General features: G+C 43.2%; 1 protein-coding gene across 3 annotated transcripts in view; it reads left to right on the top strand.

The window, feature by feature from the left end:
• The first annotated feature begins 3,215 nt into the window (after positions 1–3,215).
• INPP5F (inositol polyphosphate-5-phosphatase F) overlaps positions 3,216–16,887 on the top strand; it is a 106,585-nt gene continuing 92,913 nt past the window's right edge. For 2 of the 3 annotated variants that reach the window (XM_078346631.1, XM_009010383.5), the window contains exon 1: positions 3,856–4,162. Coding sequence is in view for 2 of the 3 variants with exons in the window: in XM_009010383.5 (XP_009008631.3) it covers positions 4,066–4,162 (97 nt within the window). In the remaining variant the exon portion in view is untranslated. Of the gene's footprint in view, positions 3,390–3,855; positions 4,163–16,887 lie in introns of those variants that run through there. The other variant, XM_035269263.3, reaches the window with a different exon arrangement.

Here is a 16,887-nt window from a genome sequence, read left to right as displayed (position 1 = left end):
CGAACATTTGTTTCCTCGTGATGCCCTCACGTAGTGAAGGGGCAAGGGACCTTGCTGGGGTCTCTTTTGTAAGTGCTCTAATGAGCTTATTACTTTCCAAAGGCCCTGCCACCTAATACTATCACCTTACAGGTTAGGATTTCAACATATACATTTTTGGAAAGCAGTCCATTGCATTCTGCCCTCATAGTTCTCCAGAGAAATAGAAACAATAGAATATATATAGATATATATAATAAAATCTATGATGCGAGATTGGTCATGAGACTGAAGAGGTCGAGAAGTCCCACAGTCTACCTTTTACAAGCTGGAGAACCAGGAAAGCCTGTGGTATACTTCTAGTCCAAACCTAAAGGCCTAAGAACCAGGGAAGTCAATCTGGGTCTGAAGGCCCCAGAACCAGGAGGTTCTGCAGGCAGGAGGAGATGAATGACCTGGTCCAACAGGGAACACATTTGTTGTTCATCCACCTTTTTGTTCTAGTCTTATCCTTAAGGATTGGATGACCACCATACTGGTGAGGGCAGTCTTCTTTACTCAGTCTACCAATTGAATGCTAATCTCTTCTGGAAACATCCTCACACACACACACCCAGAAATAATGTTTTACCAGCCTTCTGGGCAGCTCTTAGCCCAGTCACGTTGACACATAAAATTCACCATCACGACTTGTGAGTGTTTTGGGCCCTTAACCCTAAAGCTAAGCCACCTGGTCTGCTGACCTGCAACATGAGCAGCCTCCTGGCAGGTGGGGGGAGGGGGCTATATATATATATATATATATATATATGTAAGTATATAGATTTATATAAATATAAATCTCTTCTTTTGGGAGATTTCTCATAGACAAGACTGAAGAAAGTTCTTATGGACAACATACAAGACTGGGGACAAGTAGACAGAAGACAGGAGATGATGTTAAAGTCAAACCTTACCAGAGGAAACCAAAATCGAATTCAAAGATCTCAGAGACAAATAATAACCCTGACAATGAAGGGCTAAATCGATCATCAGAGTCGGCTTATTTACCATAATTATCTGTGTAGGTTTAACTGTGTGGATGCATTTCCTCACACCGATTTCAGCACTAGAAGGGAACACTTAGTGATCATCTCATTTTTTAAATAAGGACACTGAGACTAAAAGAGATTGAGTGAATTGACCAAGATCACATTGAACTGGCTAGAACCAAACTCCTTAGTGATTATGCTTAGATTAGCATACACATGCCATACGTGTAAAAAGAAATATAATATGTATGATGGTCATCGTGTTGAAAAAGGAAAGCAGCATCATGTGAACTTTCTACTAAAACCTGGTGACATTGGCGGGATGACCTTGAATTAGGAAGCTGGCAGAGGGTGATGAGGCTGGCAGTTAGCCACAGGCCGAGGATAGGCCAGCCAGAGAGTGGAGAGGCTGCAGGGGCCAAGGTGCTGAAAGTTCATAGCAGAAACAAGGGAAGGCAGCTGTGGCAGTAGATTGGGGATGTGACATCTGCCAGAGGCAGAAAACATATACTCTTTTCACTCATTCCGCTCGGCCAGGCTAGAGCTATGCCTACCCCAAAGCATGCATTTGGAGCCTGAGGGAGACCTCAGTGTACATTGGGGTCAGATAGATTAGAAGCATCTCCCCTCCATGTTTTCCTCTCTCCTAAAGATTTGCTTGTTAACTCTGGATTTACAGGTAACCAAGCCCATATGATAGCACTGGTTAATGACTGACTGCTGTTTTTCCAAGCTGCTGTCAGGCAGATTTTTCTAATTAACTTCGTTTAAAATAGTGACATTTAAGCCTCACAACACATTAAAGTCATCTGGGGAGCTTAGAGAAAAACAAACATGCCAGAGCCCCACCCCAATTTGTACCCTCTCACTTTTACTTGATTTAATTGGTCTGAAGTCCAAGCATAGATATGTTTGAAAAATTCCCCAAGTGATTCTAAAAGGCAGCCAGGGTTGGAACCACTGATCTAAAACATCAGGAAGATTTTCAATGAACTAAGTAATTGCTTTAAAACAGTTACAACAGCATTTTTTTCTTCACATCCGGCAATGTAATTCATAAAACAATAATGAAATAATTTGCTGGATACACCATCTTCACAGAACTTTCTCATTACTCATTTTTGCTAAGTCAACATATGGCTGAATTCAACAATCAATCTGAAACCGATGGTTCCAATAAACCTTCTTACAGCTTCATTACCTACGTTTTCAACAAATCACATCACAAAGATTTGATAGAGTAACTTTTCTGTTGAGGTGTCTGGACAGCACAGAAGGCATGGTACTCAGAAAAGATCCCAGGATGCTTTGTAATCATTGTACTTTCTGTGCTATGGAAATTCAACACTAATTAGTCATGTGGAACTCCTTCCTGCTTTTGTACCCTCTCACTTTTACTTGAGCCGAAGGTTAAAAGTATTGGCACCCCTCTCTTTCTCTTTGTTTTTTTTGAGATGGAGTTTCACTCTTGTTGCCCAGGCTGGAGTGCAACCGCACAATCTCAGCTCACCACAACCTCCGCCTCCCGGGTTCAAACAATTCTCCTGCCTCAGCCTCCTGAGTAGCAGGGATTACAGGCATGCGCACCACACCTGGTTAATCTTGTATTTTTAGTAGAGACGGGGTTTCTCCATGCTGTTTGAACTGGTCTCGAATTCCCGACCTCCAGTGAACCACCCGCCTCAGCCTCCCAAAGTGCTGGCATTACAGGCGTGAGCCACCGCGCCTGGCCTTCTTTTGCCTATTAAACCCTCGCTCCTAAACGGGGGAGGGGGAAGTATTATCTCCCTTTGCTCATCTCCTACCTCTTGCCTTTTTCTCTTATTTCCGCTTCAGACATTAGAGAAGGCAAGGAATTAAGTGCAGAAAGATTCACTGATTTATAGAACTGGGAGTGTAATAAATGTCATTAGCCATCATCTGAAACCAAGAGACTTCCCCAAGATCACACAGCTAGACAGTACTGCAACTGGCCCCCGAAGTGGGGACCTCATTCCCTAGACCCATTCTGATCAGGATACCAACTGGTTTTTCAAGACAGACTGAGCTCAAGGATGCTTAGGGGAGACTCCTCCCTTCCCGAGAGCTTCTCCACTCATCTTATCCTAGCCAAACGATATTCCTTCCGCGTGCTTCATTAATTGGCTCCATTTATGAAGTCTTCTCCAACCCGCCCCGCTTAATTCGGGACACAGCAGCACCTGCACATTCCTCCCTTCCTCCTAGCTCTTTAGCCCCGCGCTGCTAATGCTTGTGTGTTTTCTATTGCTACATGCTCTCCCTCGTTGATGTGCATTTATTGAATGCCTCCTGTTGTCAAACTTCTAATCGGAAATATCAACACAGAAGACGCCTCCGCTCGCCGGGGAGCATGGCTGGGTATGAACTCCTGTAGCCAGGCCCCGGGGTCTTGCCTGGTTTCGGCACGGGCGGGCAGGCAGCGCAGGCCCGCGGGTGTAGGGCTGGATTCAGGACGCGGCTTGACTTTAGAGGGCCTAGTGAGGCGTGAGCGCTGCCAGCTCCGAGGGGAGGCCCCGGCGGTGGTCGCCTGCCGCCAAGGCCGCGCGGATGGCGGTCAGCCCAGCCCCAGTCAGCCGAGCTCCCGGGCGGTCCCCGGTGGCCAAGGCGGGAAGGCGGGACGGGCCGCGGGAGGGACCTGGGGAAGAGCGGGAGGGGTGGGTGGAAGGAGAAGAGGGAGGAGAAAAGACCCGTGGGGAGGAGCTGGCAGGAGAAACCCGGCAGAAGGCGGAGGACAAGGCAGGAAGCAGGGGGGAGCCGAAGGAGGCGGAGGCTGAGGGGCGGAGCCCGCGGAGGGGGTGGAGCCGGACCCGGGGAGGAGCCGGGGGAGAGGCCTCTACGGTCGCCGCCGCCGCCGCCTCCGGGGCGCGTTCTCCTCCTACCGGTCGGGCCCCCCGAGGCGTTCCCTCCGCCGCGGCTCCTCGGCGCAGTTCCTACCCGGCCGCTTCCCAAGGCGCGGGCTCTGGGGGCCGCGACCGACGAGGACGCCCCTTGCGCTGCCCGCGGGCCGCCGCCTCCCTGGGCGCGCGGGGCCGGCATGGAGCTCTTCCAAGCCAAGGACCACTACATCCTGCAGCAGGGCGAGCGCGCGCTGTGGTGCAGCCGCCGCGACGGCGGCCTCCAGCTCCGACCCGGTGAGACTGGCGGTGCGGGAAGGGGGCGCCCCGGGCCCGGGCCGGGAGAGGAGGGGGCGCGGCCGGACCCCTCGGCCGGGCGGGAGGAGCCGCCTGCGGGCCTGGCGAGGTGGGGCGGGGCGGGCTGCGAGCGCGCGAGCTGTCATTATTTCCTGACTGGAGGGAGCCTGGCCTTTCTCCGAGGGCTGCGCGGAGGGGCTGGCGACCCTCATCCCTCTCAACGCATCGCGCTCCCGCCCTTGAGGCTAAGGCCGAGGGGAGGGGGGTCCCCTCTGGCAGAAAGTTCCAGTAAGGTGCGCTTGGCCATAAAGGCCTTTTCCTCCCTGGAGTGGTTCTTTCTTGGCCTTCGCCAGAAGTTCTGGGTTCGAATTCCAATCTGGAGCGGTTGCGCCAGTTCGGTCGAGAGCTCTGCTGGATACTCACGCCCTGTTGCCATCCCGGCTGTTCTTGGTCCCTTATTAGTAAAAGGGTGACTTCAGTGTGGTTACCTCATAGGCACTCGGTTTAAAGCCCTTGTCTTTGACTTTAATACCACAGCACAATTAAACTGTATTATCATGTATAATTTTGAGATTTTTGTGTGACTTGATGTTGGACGACACAAAATGAGTTGTGGGTCCGTGTTTGGGTGTCATGTAAGCTGCTCGGAGAGGCTTAAGTCTATAGTTAGCTTGCTTTAGGAAAATGTGTGTGCACTCGTGGTTTAAACAGAGCAGTCCCTGCCCTCAGAGAGCTGACAGTCCAGTTTCTTGTTTGGCTGGGTGGCGCCTGTCCCTTTTGGCTTGCCAGTCCTTTGCCCATATCACTCAAGATTCTTTCACTTTAGGAAAAGTGAGAGGATAGAGTTCTTTAAGGAAAGAGCCAGAGCTTTTCAGACTACCATGTAATTCTTATGTGCAGTCTAGACAGAAGGATTACATGATATGAACTGAAAGGATAAAAGGGCCAAATGAGGTTTTCACATCACAGCGTGTTACCCCTTCTAGGATGGGTTTTAAGGACGGGCCCTTTAATATATTATTCCTGATCCCCACAACATCCTTACAGCACCGGTGTGGGATCCTCTTGTTCAGGTGAGGAGAAAGGAGTGAGAGGTTATGAGTAGCTCGCTAGGGGTCACAGCCTAGAGTTGAGACACTGACACAGGGCCGTTCTGTGACCTCCAGAACACTTTTGGACAGGCCCCATTGCTTTTTTAGGAAGGACTGTTAGTTGCTTTGCCAGAGCAGTGGATAACTTATTTTTTTCCCAGGCTCTGGCTGTATTTTCTTTCTATTACGTTTTATTTCTTCTTTTCAGAATGGAGGATAAACTCCTTGGCCCAGATAAAGTGCTTGATGCTTTTAGGACAGAGTTGTACATAGGCTAATTTTGGCCAGTCTTTGTCATTCTCTTCTCTGATTTGACCATTTGCCTGGCTGTTTCTCCCCTTCCCTCCTTTCACTCCCCCAATTTGGGTAAGGCTTCAGTACAGCTTGAAGTAAAGCAGATTGCAGAATTTCCTAGGTTGTCATAAGAGTCAACTCCTTGGATTCTAAAAGTTTAGACTATTAGAGCTGGATGGGATTTAAGATTGTCTCCAGCTCATCTGACAACAGACTTCTACACCCCAGTGTTTTCAGCTATGGTTGAAGGCTGATTGGGCCTACGTTTTTGGATGAAGCCATGCAGTTTGGATTACTGCTTTTCCGAAGTCCACCTCAGAAGGCAAATTTAAAACTTTTTGGGGGGAGTAAAGTAGCTACAGTCTTTGCAGTTGAGATTGTCATACTTTTTTTTTTGAGACAGAGTCTCGTTCTGTCACCCTAGCTGGAGTGCAGTGGCACGATCCTGGCTCATTGCAACCTCCAACTCTTGGGTTCAAGCAATTCTCCTGCCTCAGCCTCCCGAGTAGCTGGGATTACAGGCATGTGCCACCAGGCTCAGCTAATTTTTTTTTATTTTTAGTAGAGACAGGGTTTCACCATATTGGCCAGGCTGGTCTCAAACTCCTGACCTTGTGATCTGCTCACCTTGGCCCCCCAAAGTGTTGGGATTACAGGTGTGAGCCACTGCACCCAGCTCTTATCATACTTCTTAGGATATAGTTGACCACAGACCAAGTAGACCAAATATCTAGAGGAAGAAAGAGGCCATGTTTCAGAAGTAACAGCCAGTTTTGTTCTAAGGTGTTCAGGATAACCAGGGAATAAAGAGTCCCATGCACTTCATTTTCCCATAGTTCATTCTGTCCGGGACTGAAGATCCTTTCTAACTAATGGCTATTTCATAATGGCATTTTACTTGAATAAGTGCTTTTCAGATCTTCTTCTATATATGGAATCATTTAAAATTCTCTTTATTTTATTGAACTTTTCCCCTCTGCTTTTATGTCAAGTTTTGCTGCTATTTGTAGTGACAACATTTAAAATCTTTCATTGTTTCCTATTGGTTATTTAGCTGAATAGATTACTGACCAAGTCCTTTTCTTTTTTAAAAGGGCAATGTTATAAGCTCAAAAAGGCTTGTGGGCATCGTGGTTTTTACGTTCGTGGCTATTGAACAATCTGAAACAAGAGATTTCCTTTTTCTAGAGACACCAGAAGGATAAGTAATGATGATATTTAAGATTAAAATGCTCATTTATTTAGCCTGGGATGTTTGTTACTGTCGACTCCTTTTCCTAGCTCATTTTGTAAGGCCCAGTTCAGATGCTGCTCCAACCCCTGTGTTCATCCTACCTCTCATCTTTGGGGCAGAATTATTGTCCATCTTTATTGTGTTTCCAGGCATTTTCTATACTTAATGCACAGTTCAATTCTAGCCCTTATGCATCAGCACATAAAGTTTGCCTACTTCTTCCTCAGTGGGAAGTCCCAGTGTGTTCCCCAAGCAAGGCAAGGGGAAGAGTGTGTACTCTTCTTGGTGTCTGTAGGCTTTAGAGTTCTTAGGACACAGAAAGTGTTTTTGTTTGAGTTGAGCTGAATTAAAGTTAAGTCTAAATTTTCTCTCAGTAATATCATTGCCTTAAAAATAAGATGTATTATGCTTGTTGCTCTTTTTAGGCCTGTTTTTTTTTTTTTGGAGGGGGCAGCAGGCAGTGGACAGTCTTTCTCTGTTGCTCAGGCAGGAGTGCAGTGATGTGATCTTGGCTCACTGTAACCGCCACCTCCTGGGTTCAAGTGATTCTCCTGTCTCAGACTCCAGAGTAGCTGGGACTACAGGCAAGTGCCACCACACCCAGCTGATTTTTGTATTTTTTGATAGAGACGGGTTTTGCTATGTTGGCCAGGCTGGTCTCAAACCCTTGACCTCAGGTGATTTTGCGCGACTTGGCCTCCCAAACTACTGGAATTACAGGCTTGAGTGTGCCCCGCCTCTTTTTAGGGCTATTTTTAATATACTTTCATTGGAGTGGAAAATCTCTGTCCATTTGGATGAGGAAATATGAGGAAAGGTTTGCTTCCACTTCTGTTATATTTCTATCTGATGTAACATTATCTCCTTATCTTTTTGCTTTTTCTGAGACAGGGTCTTGTTCTGTCACCCAGACTGGAGTGCGGTGGTGTGCTCATGGCTCACCGCAGCCTCTGCTTCCCGTAGTCAAGCTATTCCTCCCACCTCGGCCCCCCAAGTAGCTGGGACTGTAGGCGTGTGCTGCCACACCTGGCTAATTTTTTTTTTTTGGTAGAGATTGAGTCTGACTGTATCACTCAGGCTGATCTTCGCCTCCTGGGCTCAAGCGATTCTCCCACCATGGCCTCCCAAAGTGCTGAAATTACAGGCATGAACCACTGCGCAGGGCCTTTAAAAAATCTTTATGGTAGTATTCCTTACTTTCCTCTTTAACGTTGTTTAAACTTTTTCAGTTTTTTTTTTTTCCCTAGCTAAACAATCAAGTATTGTTATTTTTCTGGTATTTCTAATTTTTTTAAGGGTAGTGAGTAATCTTTATTCATACATAGCACTGTTTTTTGAAAGATGCTTATGCCTATTGTAAGATAATGACCACCAGAGAAAAATGTTTAGGTTATTTTATTTTCTACAGGGAAAATGATAAAGCACTGTGTAAACATTCAATACTCTTGTGAGAGTAGAGTTTAATATCTCAGGATGAGAATTGTAATTTAAAGACTCAAAAAGAAATATAATACAATCTGCTTTGGGGTAATGGTGATATGGTCTTGTCTCTTTATTCTTAAAATTGCTTCCCCTAGTCCTTGTGGCTTTGTCTGATATGACAGTATTGTATAATTTATAGCTGTGTGTAAATTATATAATAATTCACATTCCATTCTGAGACAGAGTGACCATGAGAAGATCTCAGAGCATCTGCATTACACATAACATTAATCAACATAGAAACTATATGATACTCTAAGTGACGCATCCCAGCGAACTTTTTTTTTAAGGGGTGCTGGCTATCAGTTAGAATTCACAAAAACATTTTTTAAAGTTCTGTTGTTCTTAGAGTTAATTTTTGATAATAAAATTATTTTTACTATGTCATATGAGATTAACTTTTTTGAATGAGAAATCATAATTATGGAATTGAAATCCAACTGGAATTTTTTTGTGTGTGGAATCATTTTTATGAAATGTTTCTGTTTATTTGGAGTTTTGAGGCATTTGGTATTTACTTAAAAGAAGAAAGGATTTTGAACTTTATCTTTTTTTCAAAATGGTGGCTCACACTTGTAATCCCAGCACTTTGGAAGGCCAAGGTGGGTGGATCACCTGAGGTCAGGAGTTCAAGACCAGCCTGGCCAACATGGTGAAACCCTGTTCATACTGAAAATACAAAAATGAGCTGGGTGTGGTGGTGGGCACCTGTTATCCTCACTACTCAGGAGGCTGAGGCATGAGAATTGCTTGAACGTGGGAGGCAGAGGTTTCAGTGAGCCGAGATGATGCCACTGCACTCCAGCCTGGGTGACAGAGTAAGACTGTCTCAAAAAAAAAAAAAAAAAAATTGTGTTTGCTAAAAATTTGCAAAATACCATGACAAAATTTTATAGGGTACTTTTAATTAAATATTAAATATGTTTATAAAATCTTTCTAATCACTTTTGTTGCTGAATAACCAAGTTTTTTCTTAGTGTATCTGGTCTTTAGTTTCTATAAAATGGGTTACTAGTTTTATATCCTACTACTTTACATTTTATATTGCTGACAACTAACAGTTGGGTTGAATAAATCTGTGTATTTTTATGCATGTACATATGACTGTATATTTCCTATTTTAAGGTAGAAATATTTATCTTTACAGAATTTTCACCTCACATGTTTTTGACTTAAATGGAAGACAGGTTTTTTTTCTTTCTTTTGGAGACAGAGTCTAGCTCTGTTGCCCAGGCTGGAGTGTGGTGGCATGATCTTGGCCCACTGCAACCTCGGCCTCTTGGGTTCCAGCGATTCTCTTACCTCCGCCTTGTGAGTAGCTGGGACTATAGGTACCTGCCACCACACCTGTCTAATGTTGTGTATTTTTAGTAGAGACAAGATTTTGCCACGTTGCCCATGCTGGTCTCGAACTTCTGAGCTCAGGTAGTCTGCCCGCCTCGGCCTCCCAAAGTGCTAGGATTACAGATTGAGGGAGGTTTTTTGTGTATATTTTGATGTCTGAATCATCACCTGAGATTAAGAGTAGCTAATAATAACAGCTTTTATTTGTTGAGCACTTTTCTTTTTCCTTTTTTTGAGATAGAGTTTCGCTCTGTTGCCCAGGCTGGAGTGCAGTGGCACAATCTCAGCTCACTGCAATCTCTGCCTCCCGGGTTCAAGCAATTCTCCCTCCCTCAGACTCCCGAGTAGCTGAGATTACAGGCAACTGCCACCATACCTGGCTAATTTTTGTATTTTTAGTAGAGATGGGGTTTTACCAGGCTGGTCTTGAACTCCTGACCTCAGATGACTGGCCCGCTTCAGACTCTCAAAAGTACTGGGATTATAGGCGTGAGCCACCCTGCACCTGGCCTGTTGAACACTTTTCTGAGCCAGACACTTTTCCATGCCCTTTACATATATTATTTTATTTCATCTTCACAGTGAATCTTGGGAGGAGAGTTTCATTATTATCCTCATTTTACAGACGAGGAAACTGAAACACAGAGAAGTAATTTGCCCAAGTTTACAGAGGGAGAGCCAGGCTCTAACTCAGTGTTTGACTCTCAAACCAGGTTTTCCTCAGTATTGACAAAAATGTTTTATGAACCTTTCTACCCTCTTGACTCCAAAGTTACAGGATTTATATTTTCATGGCGATACCTGAAATGTACCTTTAGCTCTCCTAATCATTATAGTGTAGCCTACATAGAGAATTAAATAGCCTCTCAAATGTGAAAGCAAGCACATTGAGGAAGGATCTATGTAGAATGAAAAGGCTAATAATGTAGTAACTGGTTTGTTTGTTGACCCTATGCCTGCACTGGCTTTCTTGCAAAATTCATATAGTTATGGGGAATGTTGTTATGTAATGAATTGACTAGTAGTACTTTTTCCAGCGACGATCAGTTGATCAGGTTTCTCTTCTTAAGTGTTTGGAACATCTGCAGTTTGGGAAGGGAATAGATACAGGGTAGATCTTTGAGCAGAAACATTGATATGTGTACTCACTGGGAACTCTTTCTTCCAATGATGAGCAACCTGAAGCCCTTCTCAGTGTAGCTTTTCAAGAGTCCTAGATCCAGTTTCATGGACATCCTTTCAGAGCATGTACAGCAGAGATGAAATTCAGGAGAATCCTGAAGGGCAAAACTACCTTCAAAGAAGGGAGAACATTTGTAGAATCACTGTTTTCTAGACACTTGTGTTTTGGCCAGGTCCTGGCCAGCAGAGGCCAGGACTTGCCAAAGGCATGCTTTAGAAGAGAATTAGTATCAAGACTTTTTAAAGAGTAGATTGTGAAGGTGCCAGAAACTAAGGTGCACTGACAGCTTGGTCTTTGGGGAACCTGGTTGCATTGATTCAGGTCCCTACTTTTCCTACTTGCCTGGTGTAAACACCCCCTTGCCATGGAGAAAGAGGACAAGACTCATTGCTGGATCCCTAGCACCTGGACCATAGCACGTTTTCTGTGAAAGTTGTATTGAATAACTTGAAATAATTCTAGTCCCTGGTCTACCTTGTATAGTTTGAGCAGCAAAGGGGTTGTTGGGAAGTTTAAGGGGAGAATACAAGAACGAAAGACTAGAACACACTGCCTCTCTTGCCACCTAGAAAGGTTGTGCTAATTTCTCATTGCCATTTTATTCAGTGAAGCAGGAATTTCTTAATCCTGTGGAATTCATTAAATTTGTTTTCTTTCTGAATAAAAATAAATGGAACCCATAGACATTTTATTTTTTTCAAGCTGGCTCTCATGCAAAAAAGGGTGTTGTTGCTAATTTTAGTCTTTGTGATTTGTGACGGAATTTGTTGATGTATTTGCAGATAGATACTAAACTACTGGAAAATCAAACTAGTTTGGCTGTGCTATTGATTCAGTATATTCTCAGAATCATATCTAACCTTGTTTTGGCATGGTTTCATGGGGACTGAAATGCATTAGCTCTTCGCAAGCTGTGTTACTATGTCTCTGTGTGTCTTTTTGTAAACGGTTCTATTCCTGTTCAAATATGTTTTAAAACATAACCTTTAAAAATCTACCTTTGCAAACAGAAGTTTGCGAAGTAACAGCAATGTCACAGTGCCTCTAGTCAATCCAAGTCCTTAGCTGATATCAGTCATAATCATTATGTGTCAAATGCCCATATTTGAGCCGAGGAGAACATTTGAATCAGTATGTTTAACAGAATAGGGAAATAATAAATGTTATAGGTTATCAATAGCCATTGACAATACATTAAGTGATAATGTGTAAATCGTATTTCTAAAGTGAAGATAAACATTGAACATTCAGCATCACTGTCCGTCACAAGACATACTGGTAGCACCTTAATTAAATTGCATGTTTTTAGGATGACTCATTTTCTGGTTGTTGGAGACTCCTAAGGGATCTGCTTCCATTCACAAAAAAGCATCCACACATTCTTTGGTGAGTGGTTGAGTGAAATATGGGCTGATTTTAGGTCAGTGTTCCCTGATGTTTTTTTTCTTTTAAGTTATTTTAATTTCAGGTTCTTCCTAGTTTACCCTGTGTTTCTTTAACTTGATAGCAGGATACTTTAAAATACCACACTAATTTTCTTTATGAATCTCATTCTTTGAAACATTTTACTTTCAAGTTAACACTGAATTTCAAGTTTCACAATTTCTGCAATGTCAATCTGTAGGATTTGAAGCAGTTATTGAACTGAAGTGTTAGGAGATGTAAAACATGCCATAATGCTCTCAATTTTAGTAGTTTGCAGGTATAATATTATTGCTGTTTCACAGTATCATTATACATTGTTTTTATACCGGATATAAACATGCTTCTTATTGCCAGCTTAAAGAATGTCCCTTTCCCCAGGGAGCAACGGTAGTGGGTGGCCCTGGGAGTTTAGCAGAGTAACAGTCTCTTTTCTAGGCAGGGACTCCCAGGATTCATCTGCGTAGCATCTGTGCCACCTGTGCCTTTTACTCCCATTTGCACCTTCCAAAAACTTCCCTTGAAGAAGCATCCCTCATCCCCCAATATCTAACTAATTTAGTATTATATTTATTTCTCCTAACACTTTACATTGCCTGAAATCCTGTGGGCCAGGCTCAGTGGCTCATGCCTATAATCTCAGCCACTTTGGGAGGCGAGGCCGGTGGACCACCTGAGGTCAGGAGTTTGAGACCTGCCTGGCCAACATGGTGAAACCCTGTCTCTATTGAAAATACAAAAATTAGCCGGGCATGGTGGTGAGCACCTGCAGTCCCAACTACTCAGGAGACTGAGGCACGAGAATCACTTGAACCTGGGAGGTGGAGGTTGCAGTGAGCTGAGATCGCGCCTCTGCACTTCACCCTGGGTGGAGACTCCGTCTCAACAAAACAAAACCAAACAAAAACCCAGCACTTTGGGAAGCCAAGGCAGGCGGATCACCTGAGGTCAGGAGTTCACAACCATCTCTACTAAACATGGTGAAACCACATCTCTACTAAAAATATAAAATGAGCCGGTGTGGTGGTGCATGCCTGTAATCCCAGCTACTCAGGAGGCTGAGGTAGGAGAATCGCTCGAACCCGGAAGGTGGAGGTTGCAGTAACCCGAGGTTGCACCACTGCACTCCAGCCTAGGCAACAAGAGTGAAACACTCCAGCCTAGGCAACAAGAGCGAAACTCTGTCTCAAAAAAAAAAAAAAAAAAGAAATTCTATGAAGTCATTTACTTAATCTTTACAAACATTTATTGAAGACCTGTCTGCTAGGCATGTGCCAAAGTAAAAAGATACTTAAAACACTGCCCCCATCCTGGTGGAGGATGTGGCCTAATGGAGAAGAGACGCATATTGTATAGAGTCAGATACCCTGATGGAGCGATCACATAGAGCTCTGTGGGAGATTTGAGCTGAGTCTTGAGGTTTGAGACCTAATGGTGTTCCCCACACCAAGATGGTGAAAATCTCTTTCCTAATAAAGAAAATGAAAGAAAGGTGTTCTTTGTTTTGACTCTGTGAGGTTCTTTCAGATATGAATGGAAAGCCCTGGAGGATACTGGCCCTATGCAGGCCTGGACGTTTAAGAATTTTTGTTTTCTTTCTTCCTTTTTTTTTCCCCCTGGGATGGATTCTCTCTCCCTCTGTCGCCAGGCTGCAGTGCAGTGGTGCAGTCTCGGCTCCCTGCAACCTCTGACTCCCTGGTTCAGGCGATTCTCCTGCCTCAGTCTTCTGAGCAGCTGGGATTATTACAGATACGCACCACCATATCCAGCTAATTTTTGTATTTTTAGTAGAAACCGGTTTTCACCATGTTGGCCAGGATGTTCTCGATCTTCTGACCTTGTGAACTGTCCTCCTTAGCCTCCCAAAGTGGTGGGATTACAGGCCTGAGCGACTGCACCGGCCAGGACTTTTTTTTTTTTGTCTTGCCAGAAATAACTCCTTGTATGTGAAGATTGTGAAGGTGCCAGAAACAATGCCTGTGTTCTAATTAGGTGCTCCAAAAAGGAAAAAAAAAAAAAAAAAAAAAAAAAAGGAAAGGAACAAATTCATGAGGATGAATGGTGCCTACTGGGCCAAACTGTAGGGATAGTACATGTTTTTCTTTCCTTTCCACTCCCCGAGAACACTATCCTTTGGCCCTTATTTATCCGGAGTTTTTCATCAGAGGCCAAGTAAAATGGCAAATCCTAGACATGATTGGGTTTGAAGGTAAAGCTTTCTGTTGGGGAGGACCTGTGGTGGTAGAATGACTGTACAATCTTAGATGGGGTAGAGTAAAGTAATTTTGAAAAAAAATTTTAGGAAAAGCTAGGAAATTATTTGAACACCAGCTGGGAGAAAGGTTACATCTATTTAATGATGAAAGTGCTAATTTTATGCTTCTCTGTTAATGGCTCTAAAATGAGGAAAGGAAAATACCGATTCTTAGCTCATCTATGCTTTGATTTAGCTCTCAAAATCCTGTTTTTGAAAGTGATGTCAAAAGACAGTTTTGGGGACAGCAAAAGGTGAGGAGTAAATTCCAACACATTGCCATGCATTATGAATGCATCACCCAAGGATTTATCTAATCTTTGAGGTGGTTGTTACTTTCAGGTGCTTAAGGTAATGAGTTTGGCAAGTTGTAATTCAAGTTGTACTTCCTTTTTTATTCCCAAACCATGGCTTTTCTTTTTGTTAAATAATAGAGACAGGGTCTCGCTATATTGGCTGGGTTAGTCTTGAACTCCTGGCCTCAAGCAGTCCTCCTGCCTCAACCCTCAAAGTTCTGGAATTACAGACATGAGCCACTGTACCTGGCCTAGAAACTACGTTTCTTTTCTAGGTGGTATCTCTAATCTTTTAAATATTCTTGTGGTTACCTTTTGAAGTGTATTTCCTACTGCTAGTTTAGACCAGCTTTTATGCCACCTCACTATATTATGAGATCTTTATGCATTTTATATTACTTTACTACATGAGAGTTTTGAGTTGAATGTGCTATAGGCATCATCTTTCAGTCAGACTGATAAGACCAAGTTACTAATACAGGTCCTTCCCAGTGACCTATAATCATTTAGAACAGTGATTCTTAAGCTGGCTGTATATTAGAATCACTAGGGGGAGAATTAAAGAATACCTATTCCAGGGCGCCACCCTAACCAATTGAGACAATCTCTGATGCTGAGGCAATAGTATAAAGCTCCTAGATGATGATAATGAGCAGCCGTCACTGATAACCACTGAGTTAGATTTAAGACTGGGAAATCACCAGCTGCTAGAACTTCTAAATTGGATTAGCTCTTCAGCTTGTAGAATGCTGGAGAATAAATACTATCAGAGAATTCAAGGAAAAAAACTTTGCATTCATAAGATAGCACCGAATCAAATTATTCCTTAACCTATTTTCCTGGCCTAATTAAATTCTGAGAAGTAAAGCATAAATGAGCTAACAATTGAAACTTTTAGTTTCTCATTTCCTCATCTGTTTGATTTGGTGTTGGTGATTGTCTTTTCACAGCAATAATATCCTTTAACTTTAGCAGGAAATGAAACATGGGTTTGATTATTTATGCATACTCTGACACACCTTTTTTTTTTTCTTTTAAGACACAGTGAAAGTGCCTATAAACTTCAGCAGCTGTGCAAAACCCAGGCTTGTTCTGGGGCTGAGGGAGTGCCTTCATTCTTCCATCTTGGAATGAATGACTCATGTTCTGTGCAGGCACATAGTACTTAATCACTTGTTTTCTGTGTACCAGGAAGAGGAGGGCATATGAAAATAGAAGCGATGTACTGCCAAATGCATCTGAAATAAGAGTGGAAATGTTGACCTGATGGGTCAAACAGTTGAGCTTATTGCAAATACTTACAACTTTGGGTATATATTATTATTTCACTAATTAAAATTTGGCATCATTTCAAACATGCTATACTTTTGTCATTTGTAAGCAACTCTATTCCTTATAGGTACATTGATTATCTTAAATTTTATGATTTATTTGTGAATTAAAAATTTTTCTTTTTTAAATTTGTGTGCCACATTAGACTATACCTTCTGAAGGAAAGATTAGAAAACAATACGTTTGTTGGATTAGATCGGTTACATGGTTATTAGATAACTTAGATAGTTTGAGCCCGCTGGCCATTTTTTCTGGCATTCCAATGCCTTCTGCCCCCATAGTAGCCATTAAAATGGTTAGTAGAGTATCTGCTACTGAGGGCACTGCTGCATATGCCTGCTCTCATACTGTCTACACATGTCCTCTGTACAGAAAGACCCTTTAATGCCAACTGTTGTTTTTTTTTTTTACTGAAGAGCTACAGATTTTAAATACACACACACACACACACACACACACATTTTGAAGTGTCAGCTGTATGCCCGGTGCTATACCAGGCAGCAAGTCAGAGCAGCTCATAAGACACATGCAGTCTTCCTTTTTGTGTTAATTATAGTAGCTGCTTCAGGCCTTCCTCTATTGTTTAGTGTCTCTTATCTCTAACTAGTTTGAGAAGTTATGTGCTAGAGGTTTCAAGATAATACAAAGATTTCAAGATAATTTAAATTGCCCTGGCCAGGCTTGGTGGCTTATGCCTGTAATCCCAGCATTTTGGGAGGTTGACTTGGGAGAATCGCTTGAGTCTGGGAGTTTGAGATCAGCCTGGGCAATATAGATAGACCTTGTCTCTACT

Source organism: Callithrix jacchus, chromosome 12 (assembly GCF_049354715.1).
Source record: "Callithrix jacchus isolate 240 chromosome 12, calJac240_pri, whole genome shotgun sequence".
Classification (NCBI taxonomy): domain Eukaryota; kingdom Metazoa; phylum Chordata; class Mammalia; order Primates; family Cebidae; genus Callithrix; species Callithrix jacchus.
Note: the sequence above shows the minus strand (reverse complement) of the source record. Positions and strands in the feature narration are given on the sequence as shown.